Source organism: Natator depressus, chromosome 3, assembly GCF_965152275.1.
Source record: "Natator depressus isolate rNatDep1 chromosome 3, rNatDep2.hap1, whole genome shotgun sequence".
Taxonomy (NCBI): domain Eukaryota; kingdom Metazoa; phylum Chordata; order Testudines; family Cheloniidae; genus Natator; species Natator depressus.
In genome coordinates, this window is record NC_134236.1 from 101,032,563 (window position 1) to 101,052,646 (window position 20,084).

Genomic DNA, 20,084 nt, shown 5'->3' on the forward strand with positions numbered 1-20,084 from the left:
CTTTTACAGCGACAATTCTCCCTAGGGTCCTGATCCAAATCCCATTAAAGTCAATGGAAAGACACCTATTGGCTTCTGTGGGCTTTGGATCAGGCCCAAGGTACTTTAGGAAAACAGGAGATAAAACTACTGTTCCCAGCCTTTCAGCCATCTCTTGCCCTTCATCTGTTCACATAATTTTGGGAAGCATAACTGGATTCTTTTGGTGGATGTTCTTGGCACTTGGTTTATATAACGCTTCATAGTCAGCTAGGGCCTGATTCTTACTTCACTGACACACTGACGTCCACAGAGCTGTATCAGTGTAAACTTAGCATAAATTTGAGGAGAATCAAGCCCTGGATTTTTGTGATATTTTCTCTGTCATACTTGAGTAACTTATGTGTTTTAAACATATCGTGAAAAATATTGTTCCACAATTTGAAATATCCAGAAGTACAGATCCTTAAACATCTTTATACTTTATTAGACTGTACATATTTTATGTCAATTAAAACATCATTGCATTTGATGTATATTTTTGCTCATCCCATATGCCTTTCTGTCAAGAAAAATCTTTTCACAAGCACAAAATTCAGTAACTATTGTTTACATTCTAGTAAAGAAGGTGGAGACCTATAATTTGCCCTATGGCAGACCTAGAGTTCTACAGAAGCAAAACACCTATTGCCTTCTTCACCATCATCAGTATGTGAGTGGATACAGTCACAACATCTGGATGCCACTGTGGAGTGCATACACTGTCAATAAAACTGTAGGTTATCAAATATACTTACCATTCATAATGGAATGACCCACTGTTCTGAAAATGCAGAGCATTCGTTAGGAAAATTGGTTATGAACCAGGGGACATTATATGACTCTTCCGGATTATTTCTTTCTTGCAATGTAATATTTTTTCTTTTGAGAACAGAACAGGTTGAGTTTACTTGGAGTCTGGTAATGGAAAGGTGGAATTTTATTTTACTCCCCCAAAGCAATATAATTCCAGGTTAGTGTTTGGTTCCAAATGGTGGCAGGGGATTTAAGCAACATATTTGTAATGCTTTTTAAACTCACCTGAATTGTCCAAATCTAGCATATCTTGAAAAACAACCTGTATAATAACCAAAACTAATTGTACCTTGAATACCTTAAAAATTATTTTAAAATGTGGAAATGGCCACTTGATAGGGGCACAAAAGATACAAAGATCGAAGCACAACAGTTAAGTTGGTTCAACTAAACCTGTTTGTATAAAATGGGAAATAGTCAGGATAGGAAAGCAGAGGCACAGAACCTGCCTTACAGTCTGTGAGGACATTTACAGACCCAACACAGAGACTAATGGTGTGTCTATACAGTAATTAAAAACGAGCTAAGGAGCTCTTAATTACAGTGTAGACATGCAGGCTCGGGCTGCATCTCTCATGCTGTCATCTCACAGGGTCCTAGAGTCCAGCCTGCAGCCCAAGCCCGAATGTCTGCACTGCAATTCAACAGCCTCTTAGCCCGAGCCCTGTGAGCCTGAGTCAGCTGGCATGAGCCAGCCATGGGTGTCAAAATTGCAGGGAATGAAGAAGCAGTACTGGGAAAAGCGGGCCCTTCCCTGCCCCTCCGCAGCTGTGAAGCATACTCCAAATGGAGGATCTGCTCAAAAGGGGACTCTGTCACTCTGGGATAGGGATGGGTGGGTGGGGATGAGAATGAAGGAGAAGTAGTTGGTTTGCAGCTTTTGGAGGCAAAGCAACTCACAAGAAGGAGTCTGGACTGTGGCCAAGACCCAACTGGGACCCTTTTCCTCCTTTTTTTCTCCCTGCGGAGGGAAAATAACTGGGCTCTAGGAAGAGTGTCGAGGAATGCTTATCTGACTGACTGAACTGCTGACACTGATTGGGAACTCCATGTTGAGGGGGCGCCCATACATCAAATTGAATAGAGAACGGGGTAGCTCAAGGGAAGCTGGTCACTTGTATCAGGAAGAGGTGACCAGGACTATACTTGGGCCAGGTCCTGGGTCCCCCTGCCTCCTCTCCTCCCCCCATGCCAGGACTTTGCGGGATGGAGGGACTGTTGAGCCATGGCCTGCCCACTAGGCCTGCTGGCCATTGAGTAAAAACTACTACACAGTCCCACAGGGCAAAGGAGGGGAATAGAATAAGAACAATGAGAGAAAATAATAATAAATGAGAAAATAAACACAACTAAAACCAAAAGATGAGTGCTCTCTCTTGGTCATTCAGTGGCAGTCGTGCACATGGGCTCCAGTTTGTCTATCAGTCAGAAAAAAGTCAAACTATGATTTCCAAGAATGAGTCCTTGCAAGTTTTCTTATGCTTATTTTTGGCTTTCTCTGCCAAGAAAGCTTTCCAAAAATATACAAACTTACTGAATAGTTTCTACTAATGCAGTTTCTGTTGCAAATATATTCTGTGTATTTACAATTCCTTAGCAGTGTGATTGATAAATGCTCTCATTATAACTGTGGATGGGTGAACCTTGTAGAGTTGCCCCCACTCCCCTGAAGATTGCAGCCAGGCACGACCTTGCACTTACCACATGGTAAGTGGAGTGACCCGGCCGCAGCCTGCTCCGCTCCCCTGGCTCCCAGGCTTGCGGGGACGGGGGAACGGCCCCCCAGCACTTGCCCGGCGGCCCGGCTGGGAGCCAGGGGAGTGGAGCAGGCTGGGGCCGGGTCACTCCACTTCCCGCAGGAAGTGGCCAGCCCCTTCTCCCTGTGGAGGCCTGGGCCCCACACAGCCCCCCCCCCCCACGGGGAGGCTGCGTAGGGCACCAAAATAGCTAGGGACGGCCCTGTTCAGGCTGCATCATAGATGAGCACTGAATAAAATGGCACTGAGGTGTCTGGAGTGCAATATAACAACCAAAAATCAGTAGTACAGATTCTGCTTTCTGTCAGAAGGTTATGAAATAGTATCACAAAAAGTTCCCTCTCTAATTATGTTCAATACTATAACATGGAGAAAAGTTACAAATGAAAGGGTCAGATTGCATACTGGCTTATTTTCTAAACCTACATGGTTAATTGCAGTTGTGTCTTGCGAACTAAATCTAATATAACTATTCCGAAGAAATGGGAGTTTCTAAGATGAGAAAGCATGCCAAAAGCCTCATTACTTCTACCAATAGATGAATGCTAGGTGGCTGTAGTAACTGTCTCTGCTTGTATGCTTTGGGCACCATACCATGGAGATGCCAAGGTCCATGGAAATGGTTTTCCTCTAAATGAGCAGTACATCCTGCGGTTACCTATAAGCTGGAGAAACAATGCTGTGTGGTTAGCAGTGCCTTTAGGCGGGTGTGTTTCTGACTGCTAGACAGATACAGAGAGACTCAAGCAGGACAACAAAATGAAGCAGGCTAAGTCTTTGCTGACTGTCACCTGGGGATTCCCTCAGGTGGCTGGTTAATCAGGATCAGTGCAAAGGGGCCAGTGCAGGGCCAAAAATCTGGCTCAAAAAGTTCTTATATGTAATTTTCTTTGTGTGTGATTAGCAGTGTTATGAATGAACAATTCTTTCTGACTGGATATTAATAAGCTGTCACAAATATTTATATTATCATAATTACAGACAGTATACCAGTAACAGCAGCTGGATTTTCTGTTACCTGTGACTCTGATTCAGAGGAAAATCTGATTTAAACTATTGGTGCTTGGAATGCATTTTTGAGGTAACATACTCATCTCCTCGAGAGGAAGGAATTGGTTGTATCAAACCACGCACCTCTCCCACCCAATCAGGATGTAACAGGCTGGAACGCTAATTCTGTTGTGTAGAATTCAAAGCTACCATACCCTTTATAATATTTTGTTGGTTGTAAGTTGAATTTGCACTCTGGAACACTATAATTTTATTTGCTTTTCTGAGTTTGCTGTAGTTCCTCTGGATATGACTCTAGAGTGTGTTTGTAGATAAAGAAAATTACATGCAAGGGTTTTTTGTTTAGTATAAAAATATTGTAAATTAGATTAGCTTTTGAATCTTATCCTTAAAGAGTAAAATCTTTACTGCACTGTGATGAAAACAGAATTGAGACTTGTTTGGTATTTTATGATTTATGGAAAAAAAGACCTTGGTGCTTTGGGTTTATGGGATCTTTGTTTTTTGTGGTTTAAGTATTTTTTCTGCTGGTATTACCCCAAAAAACCCCTCCTGGAAGTGGCTGAAAATTGACATGACAGACCACAACAGCTGTGGAATACTATATTTAGTTCGTCATGTGATGAAAATAAATTATGCATCTGGAAACATTAATTACTGGGTTGTTTAAAAAAATCTTCTTCTTGTAACATGAACTGGAGAATGGATTGTGTAATTTTATCTATGGAATAGTTTTCTAAAGTCATTGTAACTGTTTTTTTCTTCACAGGTCACCATGGTTCACCATGTGACCTGAGATAGAGGAAATAAGACAGGATACAGCTATAGATCCAGTGACGAAAGTCTTCTGAGTCTAACCTGTTGTAACAGATTGTCTGTCTGTGTAGCTTATGAAGAAAGAAAAGGAGTACTTGTGGCACCTTAGAGACTAACCAATTTATTTGAGCATAAGCTTTCGTGAGCTACAGCTCACTTCATCAGATGCATACTGTGGAAAGTACAGTGAACGAGCCTCTGATAGTGTGGCTGATGTTATTAGGCCCTGTGATGGTGTCCCCTGAATAGATATGTGGGCACAGTTGGCAACGGGTTTTGTTGCAAGGATAGGTTCCTGGGTTAGTGGTTCTGTTGTGTGGTATGTGGTTGCTGGTGAGTATTCGCTTCAGGTTGGGGGGCTGTCAGCCACACTATTAGAGGCTCGTTCACCTGCACATCTACCAATTTGATATATGCCATCATGTGCCAGCAATGCCCCTCTGCCATGTACATTGGTCAAACTGGACAGTCTCTACGTAAAAGAATAAATGGACACAAATCAGATGTCAAGAATTATAACATTCATAAACCAGTCGGAGAACACTTCAATCTCTGTGGTCACGCGATTACAGACATGAAGGTTGCGATGTTACAACAGAATAACTTCCAATCCAGACTGCAGCGAGAGACTGCTGAATTGGAATTCATTTGCAAATTGGATACAATTAACTTAGGCTTGAATAAAGACTGGGAGTGGCTAAGTCATTATGCAAGGTAACCTATTTCCCCTTGTTTTTTCCTACCTCTCTCCCCCTTCCTCAGACGTTCTTGTTAAACCCTGGATTTGTGCTGGAAATGGCCCACCTTGATTATCATACACATTGTAAGGAGAGTCATCACTTTAGATAAGCTATTACCAACAGGAGAGTGGTTTTTTGGGGGGGGAGAAAACCTGGATTTGTGCTGGAAATGGCCCACCTGGATTATCATACACATTGTAAGGAGAGTGATCACTTTACATAAGCTGTTACCAGCAGGAGAGTGGGGTGGGGGGGAGAGAAAACCTTTTGTAGTGATAATCACCCATTTTTTCATGGTCTGTGTGTATAAAAATGTCTTCTGTACTTTCCACAGTATGCATCCGATGAAGTGAGCTGTAGCTCACGAAAGCTTATGCTCAGATAAATTGGTTAGTCTCTAAGGTGCCACAAGTACTCCTTTTCTTTTTGCAAATACAGACTAACACAGCTGTTACTCTGAAACTTATGAAGAAAGAGATTTCTTAAAGAGGCTATCATGAGAGCATTGCTTAAGGGACCACTTCTTGATACGTACATTCTGCCTAACTATTGACCAATAGCAAATCTCCCATTTTTTTGGGACAGGGAAGTCATTGAGTAGGTTGTGGCTCAGCAACTCTGATAGTTTCTGAAGCCTTCCAGTTTCTTTGGCCATAGTCACTAGGGTGTGGGACAGACACTGCATTGATTGGATTAGCTGGGACTCTCCTTCGAGCAAAGGGTGAGGATAAATGTATCACTTGTGCTTATTATAAACTTGTCAACAGCTTTCGATACTGCTGATCATGAGGTTTTGTTGATTTGGTTGTGGAACCTAGCAAGAGTGTTACAGAGCTGAGTGGTTCCTCTCTTATCTTTCTGAGAGAACACAGAGGTTATTTGTGGGTACTTATTTCTCCAACTTGAGAGTTCTCTCATGCGGGGTACAATAGGGATCTATATTAGCACCCTTCCTGCTCAACATGTAGATGAAGTGACTGGGAGAGTTAGTGAAGATATATGGTCTGTGATATATTCAGTATGCAGATGACAACTTGCTCTGCATCTCTATTCTTTTGATTTGGCTGGAGCAGTAGAATAAATAACCCACTGTCTATATAAATTTGAGGCTTGGATGAGAATTACTGTGTATCTGGAGAGGAGTGAAATAATGTTGGTGGCTTAGGACAAGATGCCAGAACAGTTGGTGGGATTTATATTGGTTCCTCTGATTGGGGGAGTTTGAATGCCATTTGTAGCCCAGATGCATGACTTAGATGTGGTATTAGATCTTGGGCTGTTCCTGGATGCTCAGGGAGCAGCCATAGTTATGAGCACACTCTCATCTGTGCGTGGTGAGAAAAAATGACACTTTCTCTCTAAGATGGCCCTTGCCACATTTATTCATGTGTTTTGTCAACTTGTGATTAGATTCCTGTAATAAGCTCCTGTCAAGGTTCCTTCCCCACTCTGAACTCTAGGGTACAGATGAGGGGACCTGCATGAAAAACCCCCTAAGCTTATTTTTACCAGATTAGGTTAAAACTTCCCCAAGGTACAGACTATTTTACCTTTTGCCCTTGGACTTTATTGCTGCCACCACCAAGCATCTAACAGATATATAACAGGGAAAGAGCCCGCTTGGAAACGTCTTTCCCCCCAAAATCCTCCACAAACCCTACACCCCCTTTCCTGGGGAAGGCTTGATAAAAATCCTCACCAATTTGCATAGGTGAACACAGACCCAAACCCTTGGATCTTAAGAACAATGAAAAAGCAATCAGGTTTTTAAAAGAAGAATTTTAATTGAAGAAAAAGTAAAAGAATCACCTCTGTAAAATCAGGATGGTAAATACCTTACAGAGTAATCAGATTCAAAACATAGAGAATCCCTCTAGGCAAAGCCTTAAGTTACAAAAAGACACAAAAACAGGAATATACATTCCATTCAACACAACTTATTTTATCAGCCATTTAAACAAAACAGAATCTAATGCATATCTAACTAGATTGCTTATTAGCCCTTTGCAGGAGATCTGACCTGCATTCCTGCTCTGGTCCCAGCAAAAGCAACACACAGACAGAGAGAGCCTTTGTTTCTCCCCCCTCCAGCTTTGAAAGTATCTTGTCTCCTCATTGGTCATTTTGGTCAGGTGCCAGCGAGGTTATCCTAGCTTCTTAACCCTTTACAGGTGAAAGGGTTTTTCCTCTGGCCAGGAGGGATTTAAAGGTGTCTTACCCTTCCCTTTATATTTATGACAGCTCCACATAGGGCTACGCTTAGAGACCATTCAGAAAAAGAAGCTATTAATAATGTTGATATTAATCAATTGATATTGATAATATTTATATTGATCAATATTGATAAATGCAAAATAATACACATTGGAAAACGTAATTGCAACCATGCATATAAAATGATGGGGCCTAAATTAGCCCCTCTCTCAAGAAAGAGATCTAGGAGTCATTGTGAATAGTTCTCTGTAAACATCTACTCAATGTGCAGCGGCAGCCAAAAAGGTTAACAGAATGTTGGGAATCATTAGAAAAGGGATAGATAATAAGACAGAAAATATCATATTGCCTCTATTTAAATCCATGGTACACCCACATCTTGAATACTGTGTGCAGGATCTGGTTGCCCCGTCTCAAAAAAGATATATTGGAATTAGAAAAGATACAGAAAAGGGCAACAAAAATGATTAGGGGTATGGAACGGCTTCCATTTGAGGAGAGATTAATAAGACTGGGACTTTTCATCTTGGAAAAAAGATGACTAAGGGGGAATAGATAGAGGTCTATAAAATTATGACTGGTGTGGAAAAAAAGTGAATAAGGAAGTGTTATTTACTCCTTCTCATAACACAAGAACTAGGGGTCACCAAATGAAATTAGTAGGCAGCAGATTTAAAACAAACAAAAGGAAGTATTTCTTCACAGTCAACCTGTGGACCTCTTTGCCAGAGGATGTTGTGAAGGCCAAGACTATAACAGGGTTCAAAAAAGAATTAGATAAGTTCATGGGTGATAGGTCCATCAAGGGCTATTAGTCAGGATGGGAATGTGCGACGGGATAGATCACTTGATGATTACCTGTTCTGTTCATTCCGTCTGAAGCACCTGGCATTGGGCACCTTCAGAAGACAGGATACTGGGGTAGACGGACTATTGGTCTGACCCAGTATTGCCATTCTGATGTTCTTATAAATGCTTCCACCTGCTTGTTAAGTGGAGTTTCACACTGGAAACAATTCCACCTTCACACCAGGCTCTGCACTTCTCTAATAAGTTTCCAGATGTAATTGGATGTTAACCTACCAAGCCTTAAATAGTTTTGGGCCTGATTTCCTGAGAGATCATTTCTCTCCTCATGATGTACTACCCCAGTTAGTGGACATGCTTCAGCTGGAGTTCCTTGCAACATACAGGAGAGCTCTGCTAGGGTGGGTGGGGAGGAAAGGTGTTCTCCATGGATGTTCTTGACTTTGGATCACAGTTTCCCCTTGAGTATGCCAGAGCCTCAGTTTGTTAACTTTCTATACGTGCTGCAAACTCCATATTTCCCTCCAGGTTTTTGGAGAAGGTGCAGGTGGAGGGCTATAGTGATTTAGGTTAGAATCCTCATTGTGTCCCTGATGCTGCAATCAGATCTACTAACATTCAGGTTTGCACCCATGTGGATCCCTGTTGACTTCAGCAGGACACCCTCTGGAGCTAGAGGTTCAAATTAATGGATCTCAGTGTAGGATTGTGGCTTATATTTCCTGATGGATAGCTATTTATCCTTTACATTATATTTCTTCAATGTAATGCGCACCTAGAACATAGGATGGGCACCTACAGAGATTTTCATACAAAGTGGAAAAAAGAGGCACAAGCATGATTTCCCCCACTGCAGTTCACCTTTAACAGATCAAAAGTGATGTTGCACTATATCTGTCCTCTTCCTATCTGATAAAGGTTTATAAAGCTTAGGCTGCTTCCTAGATCATTAAAACAAAACCACATCAAAAAACCTCAACATGTCGTGTTAAGAATAAAACAGAAGAAAGCTCATTAGTTGTGAATGATGGATCTAATTAATTATAGCCTCATATCAGATACAATACCTTTCTTAACAAAACGGAGAAGAAATTAAATGGAAGTAAGAGCTGCTGCTGAGAAATAAAATACAGTTGTGCAGATAAAATACGATTCTGGTGTTGTCGTGGGTGCAATCCTAGCAGTTGTAAATACCGAAATTACAGTTGAAATGTTGTGGGTCAGCTCTTCAGCTGGTGTGAATTAACGTTGCTTCATTGAAGTGGAAGGAGTTGTACTGATTTATAGCTGCTGAGAATCTAGTCCATACAGTTTCTTGGTGTCATTGCTTAACCCATCTGGATATGGCTAAAATAACATCAGCCAGTATGTGATTCTCACATGTTAACTGCTCTGCAGTAGGAAGTGAATTTATTTTTAGAGAGCTGAATGGGACAAACATGTCACCTTTTTGGGCTAAGATACTACCTTAGCCTTGCTACTACCATTTTACACCATGCTAAGGGTTTTCCCTAATTGGATTACTGAAAAACAGAAGGACCAAGGAAAAACACTACAGAAAACATAATTTTCCATTACTTGTATTGAGCTGATTCATTATGAAAATAGGAAAAGATTCAATGGAAAACCATTCTAGGAAGTCACAAACCATACAGGGTATAAGGTTAGCCACAACTGTGGGTGTAACACTATTTCCCCCCTTTTTCTTTTTAGCAGGCAGACGCATCTTCGCTTCCTTCCACTATTCCAGACTGTCTGCGGGCTGATGTTAGAATCCCGGCTACTCAAAGCCAAAACTGCTCTGACTACCAGCTAGACCTGAACATCACCCACGGGTTCCTGTATCCTCCCAGTCAGTAGGATTCTTTTTATAGCTAGTGTTTAGAAAGTCTTAATCAGCTGGATGTGGGTTTGTGTTTAAAGCATATCTAAACACCAAAGCAACCTGCCTGGGATAAGTGTGCTGTGCAAAAAAAAATAAAGAGGTTTCCAGTGGCTGTGCATTGACCAAAAGCAGTAAAATTACTATTAGAAAGTCAATACATTTTGCAGCAGCCACCCACATATCCATGGTAATCCTGCCCAAATATTTTCAGTTCAGAAGATTTAGGTTTACTTTAAAAATGGAAGATATGCTGGCTGTGATGAAAGCTGACCAGAATGACATAAAGAGACCAGAGTGGAGTCAAGAATCTGCCCAGGCTGTGTCACTCCATGTACATTTTGATTTTTTTTATGTTAGTTTTGATGTATTGGAAGGGTTAGTTTTGCAACAGTCAAACAGTAGTTGTCAGCCCATAGCCCTTTTTTCCCATCACAAAGGTACCACACAGTTTGGTACATGTGAGCAGCCTTGTCTTGGGGGACCTGCTTCCCAGTGGAAAAAATGTATATTCTAGAATAGTTCATTGAAATATAAATAGATCAAGTGCATGCATCTATTTTTTAAAATATATAGGTTGCTAAAAGCTGAATAGGCTTGAGGCAGTAAACAAAATTCTAGGGAACAGATGTGGCATACTTTGTGCTAATGGTTCCTCCCTGACATTCCTCACAGATTACATTTTTCTCAGAAATTTAAAGGAGGGAGACCTTTTATTGGGGTGTAAGGGATATTTTTGTTGTCTATCCCAGGGTAATATTTTCCAGTGTAACAGAACAAGCCCCCAATCCTGTTCAAACAGTTGCGTGTTTGTATATATAATTATGTATTATTTATGTATGTATATTTATATAGTTCACTTATTAATGTGAGATTTTAATTACCTGCAATAATTTGCCTTCAGTCTGCAGGGATACGTAAACTGAACATTGAGAAACATCTTCCTATATATCAGTCATTAATGCATGTTTCGGTTTTTTTTTTACAGATTTCAATGCAACTGGTCCAGAACAATATGATGCCTTACTTACCAGCAATATTGTGCCCATGTATGAAGAATTCAAAAGTAGGTTCTCAAAAGGTTCTGCTGAACATTTTCCTGCAGTTTATTAAATGATAATTGACTAAAGAAAATTAAGAAAAAATTAAAAGATTTTAAAAATTCTTTTCTTAACTGATCATATTCAGTATATCCAGATCGAGTACAATTGCACTAAAAAGTGGGTTTTTTTAAAATAGGCACAGAAGATTTTAAAACACATCCACTGTATTCATTTCCTTTACTCTTTTCTCTGGACAATCCTACTTAAAACTGCCTCTTGCCAGTTGGAATATAGTCGTGTTTAAATTCCTTACTACTAGACTTTGGGGAGATTCTTTCCCCTCACTACTCTCTTTGAACCACTCAGGGTGGTGCTGAGGAGGTAGAGACTGGCTGCAAAGCTGTTGCTGGGGATTCTCCTGGTATGGGGGAAGTCTCCAGTAGATGTACAGATGGAGTGCCTGGCTCCTCTTTTATCTTCTCTTGACCCCATGCAGGAGGAGAAGTAGGCAGACTGGAATTAGTAACCAGCTCTGTGACACTGCCCCTGCTTCATCATGCAGAATCTCAGCAAACCAGAGAATCTGGACCTTTATTTGGAAAATGCATATCAGGCAGATATGCTTGTGTACAACTACAATGAACCCTGTTATTCCCATCCATCTACCCTTGCTTCCAGCTATTAGAAACCATGAGCTTTTATGACTTGTCTACAGATACATGTTTTGTCTAATAGTCTAAGGCTGGTTTTCTAAGACAAAGGAGAAATATAGAAAATGCTACAGCAAGTAACAGAAAAAAGAAAGAAAATAAAAATGACTGGACTGCTTTTCACAGTTCATTCATATCCCATTCACTCATACCACATAAAGCAAAGAAACCCAGAACAGCAAAGTGACCTGAATCCCTAAGGGAAAATAAATAACTAGAGATGGAACACCCTGTCACAAGAAATATAAAACTCACTGGCCAGTTACTGCAGACTATAGATTACAGGTATATCAGTAACAGGTAAACAGAAAGAGTATATTTTTAGCCACACTGTCCATAACTGTGCACCTTTTATCACTAGTTTACATTGTAAAGATAAATGTTTAATTAAATTACATAAGTAAAATAAGTTAAATGGCCCACTGGTATTTGAAATGTGGTCAGTTGACTCAGACTAGTTCCTATGAAAAAATATCCACATCCCAAAAAACACCATCTCAGCTAGCACCAGTTGGCACCTTTGTCAGTAGTCTCAGCAGAGAGGCCAAGAACTGCTAGGTATTGAAAATAAACTGTCCTCTCAGTTCAAGAGTTGTTCTTTAAAAATTCAGCTTGAGGCATATCGCTGGACTGTGTGGAGAAGTTTGCAATGGCATCGCCTTTACCACACCTCTTCCATAGGTGAACAGAGTACATTGATTGTGTCAATACAATAGTTTCCCTCTAAATTTGCTTAAGTGAAATATTTTAAAAATATATAAAATATAGAAGAAGTGACAGTTTAGCCTGGATGAATGTGCTACATTTTCATTCTTTGCCCATGGCAAAAAGTGAAAAAATATTCACATGCTCATTAATGTAATAGAGGTAGAGCATTTTGGAACTGGTATTAATTATGTTCAACTGTCATTTTAATGACAGAGATATGGAACTATTTCCATGATGTGCTGCTTCTAAAGTATGCTGCGGAGAGGAATGGACTGAATGTGATCAGCGGACCAGTGTTTGATTACAATTATGATGGCCATTTTGATGCTCTTCATGAAATTACACAGTAAGTACAAAAAGGTAACAGAGAAGGGTCACACTCTGGCTTATTTCAGATATATTTGCTGTTATGGTTTCCATATTCCAACCATATTTCATTCCATTCCAGCCATATTCGTTCAGGCTGAATGACTTCTGTTATAGGTTAAGAGAAACAAGGAAGATCAAAAGTAAAGTATCCATGAGAGGAGCACAGAGTATATCCTCTCATATAATGCTTACTCACAAAATGGCAGAATCCTTGGGAACTTAATATTGCAATACAGAGAAAATAATCATAACAATTACATACCTAGAGACAGACACTATACACACATATCAGATAAACAGTGTGCTAACCACATGCTGTTGCAGGTGCATGTGATATAAGATGGCAACCCTGATCTGGTTCCCATGGAAACGCAGGGGGAGCCCACTTTTTTGGGGGGGCCTCTGCAACATTGGGACATAAAAATGGCCATACTGGGTCAGAACAATCACCCATCTAGCTCAGTATCCTGTCTCTGACAATGCCCAATGTGAGATGCTTCAGAGGGAATGAATAGAACAGGTCAATTCTGAGTGATCCATCCCATGTCATCCAGTCCCACCTTCCAGCAGTTGGATGTTTAGGGACATCCAGAGCATGGGGTTGCATCCCTGACCTTCTTGGCTAATAGGTTGTAGAACTGATGTCATTGGAGATGCTGTATTCAAAGCTAGACTTAATACCACGTCTAACAAGGATGTCTTGGGAATAGTGAAATCAGTTCTGCCATGATGCAGGAGGGTGGACTAGATGACAGGCTGGAGATTCCTCCTAACTAATATGCTGTAATACCCAGACAACCACATAACACTGTCTACAATTTTTCACAAACATGTTCCATTCTGCATGTTAAATCATACTATGTATAAAGTGCCTGTCAGTGGGAAGTGAGGGTATACAGCACAGCCAGGAGTCACTCAGCACCTCAAAGAATTAGGCCCTACTACATAGGGATGACTATCATACTGGAGTGGGAAATTTTTAATTTGTGAATCCTAAACTGATTTAGCTTTCTACAGCAGGTTACCAGATGTCATTTTCTTCATGGCAGTTCAGGGGGCACTGTCAACCCTCCCTGCCACACTAATTTTCTCTTTAATTTTTGCAAATTAAACTTCATTATATTTTAAATTGTTGACAGAATGAAATGCAAATATGGGGCTCAATCCTGCAAGGTGCAGTGCATTTTGGTTTTGATCCAGCGAAGGACTTCAGCACATGCTTAAGTTTAAGCATGTGAGTAGTCCGTTTGATTTCAGTGGGACAATCACATGCTTAAAATGCTTTTAGAGCGTCTCACCTTGCTGGAGTAGTGCTTTATACAGATATTCAGTCAAACATATATATATATATATATATATATATGGCTGTTTTCAAGTTTTTTTAAAAAGGTTAAATTCTGCATTGAGTGTATATATACATACCATACAATCCCATTCACTTCAGTTCTTGTACAGTATATTATCTTTTATGCCAGGGGTGGGCAAACTACAGCCCAGGGATTGCATCTGGCCCTTCAGACATTTTAATCCAGCCCTCGAGCTCGCACCAGGGAGAGGGGCCCAGGGCTTGCCCTGCTTCAGCCGGGGAGCGGGGTTGGGGGCTTACCCTGCTCGGGGCGTGCCATACCTCCACGCTCTCAGAAGCAATGGCATGTCCCCCCACTCTGGCTCTGATGCATGGGGGTAGCCAGGAGGTTCCACATGCTGCCCCAGCCCCAAGTGCTGCCCCTGCAGCTCCCATTGGCTGGGAACCACGGCCAATGGGAGCTGCAGGGGTGATGCCTGCGGACAGGGCAGCACGCAGAGCTTCCTGGCTGTGCTGCTGCATAGGAGCTGGAGGGAGGACATGCTGCTGGTTCCAGGAGTTGCTTGAGGTAAGTTCTGCCAGGAGCCTGCACCCCTGACCCCCTCCCACACCCCAACCCCCTCCCCCAGCCCCAATCCCCCTCCCGCTCTCCAAACCCCTTGGTCCCAGCCCGGAGTACCCTCCTGCACCCCCAGCCCCTCATCCCAGCCCCACTCCAGAGCCCACACCCCCAGCCAGAGCCTTCAGCCCCCCCACACCCAACTCTCTGCCTCAGCCCAGAGTCTCCTCCCTCACACTGAACTCCTCATTTCTGGCCCCACTCCACAGCCCGCACCCCCAACCGGAGCCCTTACTCCCTCCCACACCTCAACCCCCAATTTCATTAGCATTCATGGCCCGCCATACAATTTCCATGCCCAGATGTGGACCTCAGGCCAAAAAGTCTGTCCATCCCGTTTTATGCCCTTTATGATCAAACTTACCCCTTAATTAACGTTCTTTTATAGGCACATAAACAACACACAAATCCCTGTCCCGACCCACTACTTTGTGGTGCTGACCAGCTGTAAGAACCAGTCCAATACGCCACTGAACTGTGCGGGCTCCTTGGATGTTTTGTCTTTTATCATTCCTCATCGACCTGACAACAGTGAAAGCTGTGCTGTAAGTATGGTTTTGTGCATGTCTCTGCACAGTGTGTGTGCATGAGCTGTGATTTCTACAGAATTGCTTCTGGGGGAAGTCTTTAGATTCCTGTGTATTTAACTCAGTCATTCTTGATTTAAACAAAAAACAGTCAAGAGTGAAGGATGGAACTAGTGGCAGCTTGTGAGGGGCTTGTTCATGTTGTCAAGTGAGTGGTAGCAGCTGTAAATTGCAAAGATTGTTGGGCGGGTGAGAAGCTGGGGCAGCAGGGTGTGGAGCAGGTGAGGCAGACAGCAGAGAGTGAGACAGCTAAGTAGAGAAGCAGCTAACCAGCCATGCAGGAAGAAAGGAAGGATCCTGTGGGTCTGATGGACTCAGAGCAGCTATCATTCAGCAGCTGGCAGTGGGGAGTATGTAGCAGGGCTGGGAAGAGCTACAGATTAGAGGTGACTTAGATCAGCTCTCTCTCTGTGTATAGGGTGGGATCACTGCAGCTTTGTGAAGAATAAAACTTGTTCTTTGACCATTTTAATGGTGTAATAGCATTAGCAAGCTTACTCCCTCCAGCATAGCTAAGGAAAATATTACTCCTTATTTGTCTTTGGCTGACATCAGATAGTGTACTTTTACATGAATGCTTCTTCTGAGATTGAAATTAATAACCAATAACCTTGATGTTTAGAGATACACTTACAATACATAGTAAATAGGAGATGATCATGGAAAAATAAGTTACCATCCTTTTATGAAAAAAACTCTATAGTAATAGTACAAACATTATAGTGTTTTGGACCATTACTCTTTATATTTTAGTTTTCTTTGATTTTTTTGAGGGGGGGCAGTACTTAATGTAGACAGTAGATAAGACTATACTGATTTGTAAGTGCAAGTGGAAATGTGATTCCACCATATTTTGTAGTTCAATGGCCATTGAAACGTCAAGAAACCATTTATCAGCAGCATTTTGCTTCTTTGTCACTTCTGTTTGCTTACAATCCTCTCCCAAAATACAGGTTATTCCTCAAAAGATGGATCTGGTACTGGAGTTATACTGTACATTCTATTCTCACACTCCACTGTTCAGCCAAAATAATCAATTAAGTAGAGTGTAACTAATTGGAAACAGCAATATCTGTTCAGTAGAGTAAATTGATATCAGGAAGGAGAGAAAACATTCATTTGACCCTATTCAAACCAGACACCCAAATGCAAGACTACAGAGATTTCCAGGAAGAGAGTGGAAAGAGCTTTTTCAAGTGAAGGACTTTATGCCATACAAGGCTATTCTGTTGTTTGGTAACATGTGAAGGAATAACCAGTGTTTGAACTTTGCTCGTTTTGCTTTCGCAGGATGGGAAACCGGCCTCCCAGTGGGTTGAAGAAAGAGTTTGGGCTCATGCAGCACATATTCGAGATGTGGAACTTGTAACTGGGCTTGACTTTTACCAGGACAGAGATCAGCCTCTCTCTGAAATTTTACAGCTGAAGACGTTTTTGCCAACATTTGAGACTATCATTAACTGAGCATGTGTCAGTAACTTGGACAAATAAATCTAAGTAAATCAATGTTTCTTTCAAAGAAAAAGCTACCACAGCTCTTCAATTGATCAAGAAAACAAACATGTTGTAATAAAAGAAACATAATTTTATTTACTTTTTCTCAAATTTTCAGTCTTTTGTCATTTATTTAGTATGGCATTGAAAGGGGTAGTTTTAATTTGTTGACTGCCAGGTAATTTTATTTTAAAATTACTACAAATATTTAGTCTAGAGAAACAAGAGCTGGTAGGCCAGCTCCTACTAGTTGTTTTTTTTACTGCCAACTCCGGGATGTGGTTCTCACTATTTAGTCACGGTGGTTCTTTTACGTACCTTACAGGACACCAGGATCAAGACCAAGCAAAATAATCATAGTTATTAACCAGGGCTATATTTTTTTATTAAAGGAAAAGAAATCATTAAACAAACAAACACAAATGATCAACTGTTTACCTCCATTACAATTTCTTCTGTATGGTCTCTCCGTGGAGAGCTTTTAATGGAGATTACACCCTAGAGAGTGAACTGCCTCTCGGGGGCGGGGGCACTTTTCTCTTAGTATACTTTGGTCTTAACTTACCATTTCCTCAAATTATTATGAAGTCATTTTAGTATCTTATTAGATACTTAAAACTGGTCATGTATTGGCAAAAGAATTTAAGGGAAGTGAAGCTTGTCTAATTATTGTTAATAATAATCTAAACTACTTACTTTGCTGAACTATAAACTATCTTAACTAGGTCCTATGAAACTGAAGGTAGTTAAATTAGTTACTTAGAAGAAGCCATTTAAGGAGCTGTCTGAAAACAGGCCAATTACAGATATTAAGAAACCTAACTCCACATACATCCCAGTATTCCTCTGTTTAGCCCCTGTCTCCTCTCCAGGAATACATGGTCTAACCACCTGATGATTAACTGGAGAAGCTGATAGTTTTTTAAGGCTATGTCTACACTGTGCACCTTCCAATGGCGCGGCAGTGCCGCTACAGTTGTAAGGTAAGCTGTGTATCTGCTCTTTGTTGCTGGGAGGGCTCTCTCCCAGTGACAAAATAAAACCACCCCAAACGACGGGCAGGAACTTCGTCAATGGGACAGTGTCTCCTGCCGACAAAGCGCTGTCCACACTAGCACTTTTCGTCATTAAAACTTTTGTCATTTTTTTCTCACCCCTTAGCGATGAAATTTTTAACTACAGAAGTGCAGTGTAGACATGGCCTAAGTTACAACAGCATTTCAATATTCCAACAAAATCATTAGAAGAGTTTTAAACCTAATTCCTTGGCATATGTTAGTTAACTTCTTCTCACCAATCGATTTTCAAGCCTTTGCGGGAGGTTTTCCTTGGGTAGATTTCTTCTTAAGTCTTCTTTGTTTTTCTTATCTGTCTGTGGTGGCTGGCTTGTGGAGTGCTGTTTGAGCAGGGTAGCAGAGGGGTTTTGTACCCTTCAGTGTTTCTATACCCTTCTCCTTCCTATGTTAATGAATTATAGGGGGGAGAACGGGAACACCTCTTTCAGGTTTGTTTACATTCAAAGTTGGTTGTTGTCATCCTTTCATTGGTTTCTTGCCTTCAGTGTTGGCTTAGGGCCTGTCTACACCAGAAATGTTTCAGTGGCACAGCTGCATCCCTGAGGGGTTCTCCTGTACGTGGAGGTAATCCACCTCCCCAAGAGGCAGTGGCTAGGTTGACAGATTTCAGAGTAACAGCCGTGTTAGTCTGTATTCGCAAAAAGAAAAGGAGTACTTGTGGCACCTTAGAGACTAACCAATTTATTTGAGCATAAGCTTTCGTGAGCTACAGCTCACTTCATCGGATGCAGTGAGCTGTACCTCACGAAAGCTTATGCTCAAATAAATTGGTTAGTCTTTAAGGTGCCACAAGTTCTCCTTTTCTTTTTAGGTTGACAGAAGAATTTTTGTCTATACCGGGGTTAGGCTGGCTTAACTACGTCTCTCAGGGATCTGGATTTTTCACACTCCTGAGTAACATAGCTGGGTCAACCTCACTTTTTAGTGCAGGCCCTGTCTTAAGTGACACTTTCAGGTCCTGCATATGCAGTCTGTTTTAACGCATATGCAACCTTTCTTTACTTGCCTTTGTTCTTCTTGTGGCAGGAAAGCATCAGATAACTTTCAAAGCTAGCTTTAATTCTTCTTTTTTTTTATTATTCACTCCATTCTCTGAGATATTGTTGCAATTTTATTAAAATTTGACAGGAAATGACATTCTGTTTTCAAAAAGGCCAAACACTCCTGATCTTCTTTTTAAGAATTTTTTAAGACTGTTTTGAGAACTAAAATTAAATAACTTTTAGAAAGTTGTTGTTTTTGGCTTAGTTTAAGTTGTTAATGCTAATTTGGGGGATGATGATTTTCTTGTCTTCCTGAATTAGGTGAGGACTTGCTTGTGAACTGTCAGTAACTAATTAATTCCCCATTACTATAAAGATTCTATACTTAAATGGTTTCTTTCACAGCTTAGTTTAGCTAGGTCATTAGATTCCATGGTGGAACACAAAAACATTTTTACTGTTTACACAGCAAAGACATTAGGGACTTCGCATTTAGCTACATATTTACAAGTATGCATTTCACAGAGTTTTGTCATAACATTTAAGAAATACACAAGTTTTTCTCGAGTATAATAGTAGGTTTTCTTGCAAGAGGGTGGGTGTTGGTGGAGCCCACTTTGCCTAGATTTGTTGCACTGATAACATACCCTACATTCATTTCATACTCGTGTTTCTTTCTAAAAGATGAATGTTTACATGCTTGATTTACTTGTTCATAGAAGATAGAAATTTAGAAGTTTTCTATTTCTTTGATTCGCTTAACATTTTGTAACTACTAGCTAAACATAAATATTGTTATATCTCCAATCATCCTAGCTATGGCATTCTTGTAGCTAATCTTTATATTCAGTAAAAGTGCAAACAAGTTTAGAACAACTTAATTTTTATTGTTATAATAAATGTATTCATTTTGCATCAATATTGAGGTTTCTCCCCCACATTAGCTTTGATTTGGTTTGTGCAAACTGGATAAGAACAATTCAAGATAAGTCAAATCCTCATTTCTGAGCCAGCCTTTTAATATACGCCAAATTTTATATTCCTGAGTCTCTTAAAAACTGCAAATCATAGAATATCAGGGTTGGAAGGGACCTCAGGAGGTCATCTAGTCCAATCCCCTGCTCAAAG

The 20,084-nt window shown here is 40.8% G+C and overlaps 1 protein-coding gene across 1 annotated transcript in view; it reads left to right on the plus strand.

The window, feature by feature from the left end:
- ENPP3 (ectonucleotide pyrophosphatase/phosphodiesterase 3) overlaps window positions 1-16,932 on the plus strand; it is an 80,316-nt gene extending 63,384 nt beyond the window's left edge. Inside the window, exons 20-25 of the mRNA XM_074948443.1 lie at window positions 600-754; window positions 9,893-10,031; window positions 11,050-11,127; window positions 12,736-12,868; window positions 15,205-15,361; window positions 16,694-16,932. Of these exons, the coding sequence (XP_074804544.1) occupies window positions 600-754; window positions 9,893-10,031; window positions 11,050-11,127; window positions 12,736-12,868; window positions 15,205-15,361; window positions 16,694-16,867 (836 nt within the window). The 3' untranslated portion in view covers window positions 16,868-16,932. The remainder of the gene's footprint in view (window positions 1-599; window positions 755-9,892; window positions 10,032-11,049; window positions 11,128-12,735; window positions 12,869-15,204; window positions 15,362-16,693) is intronic.
- Window positions 16,933-20,084: the final 3,152 nt, after the last annotated feature.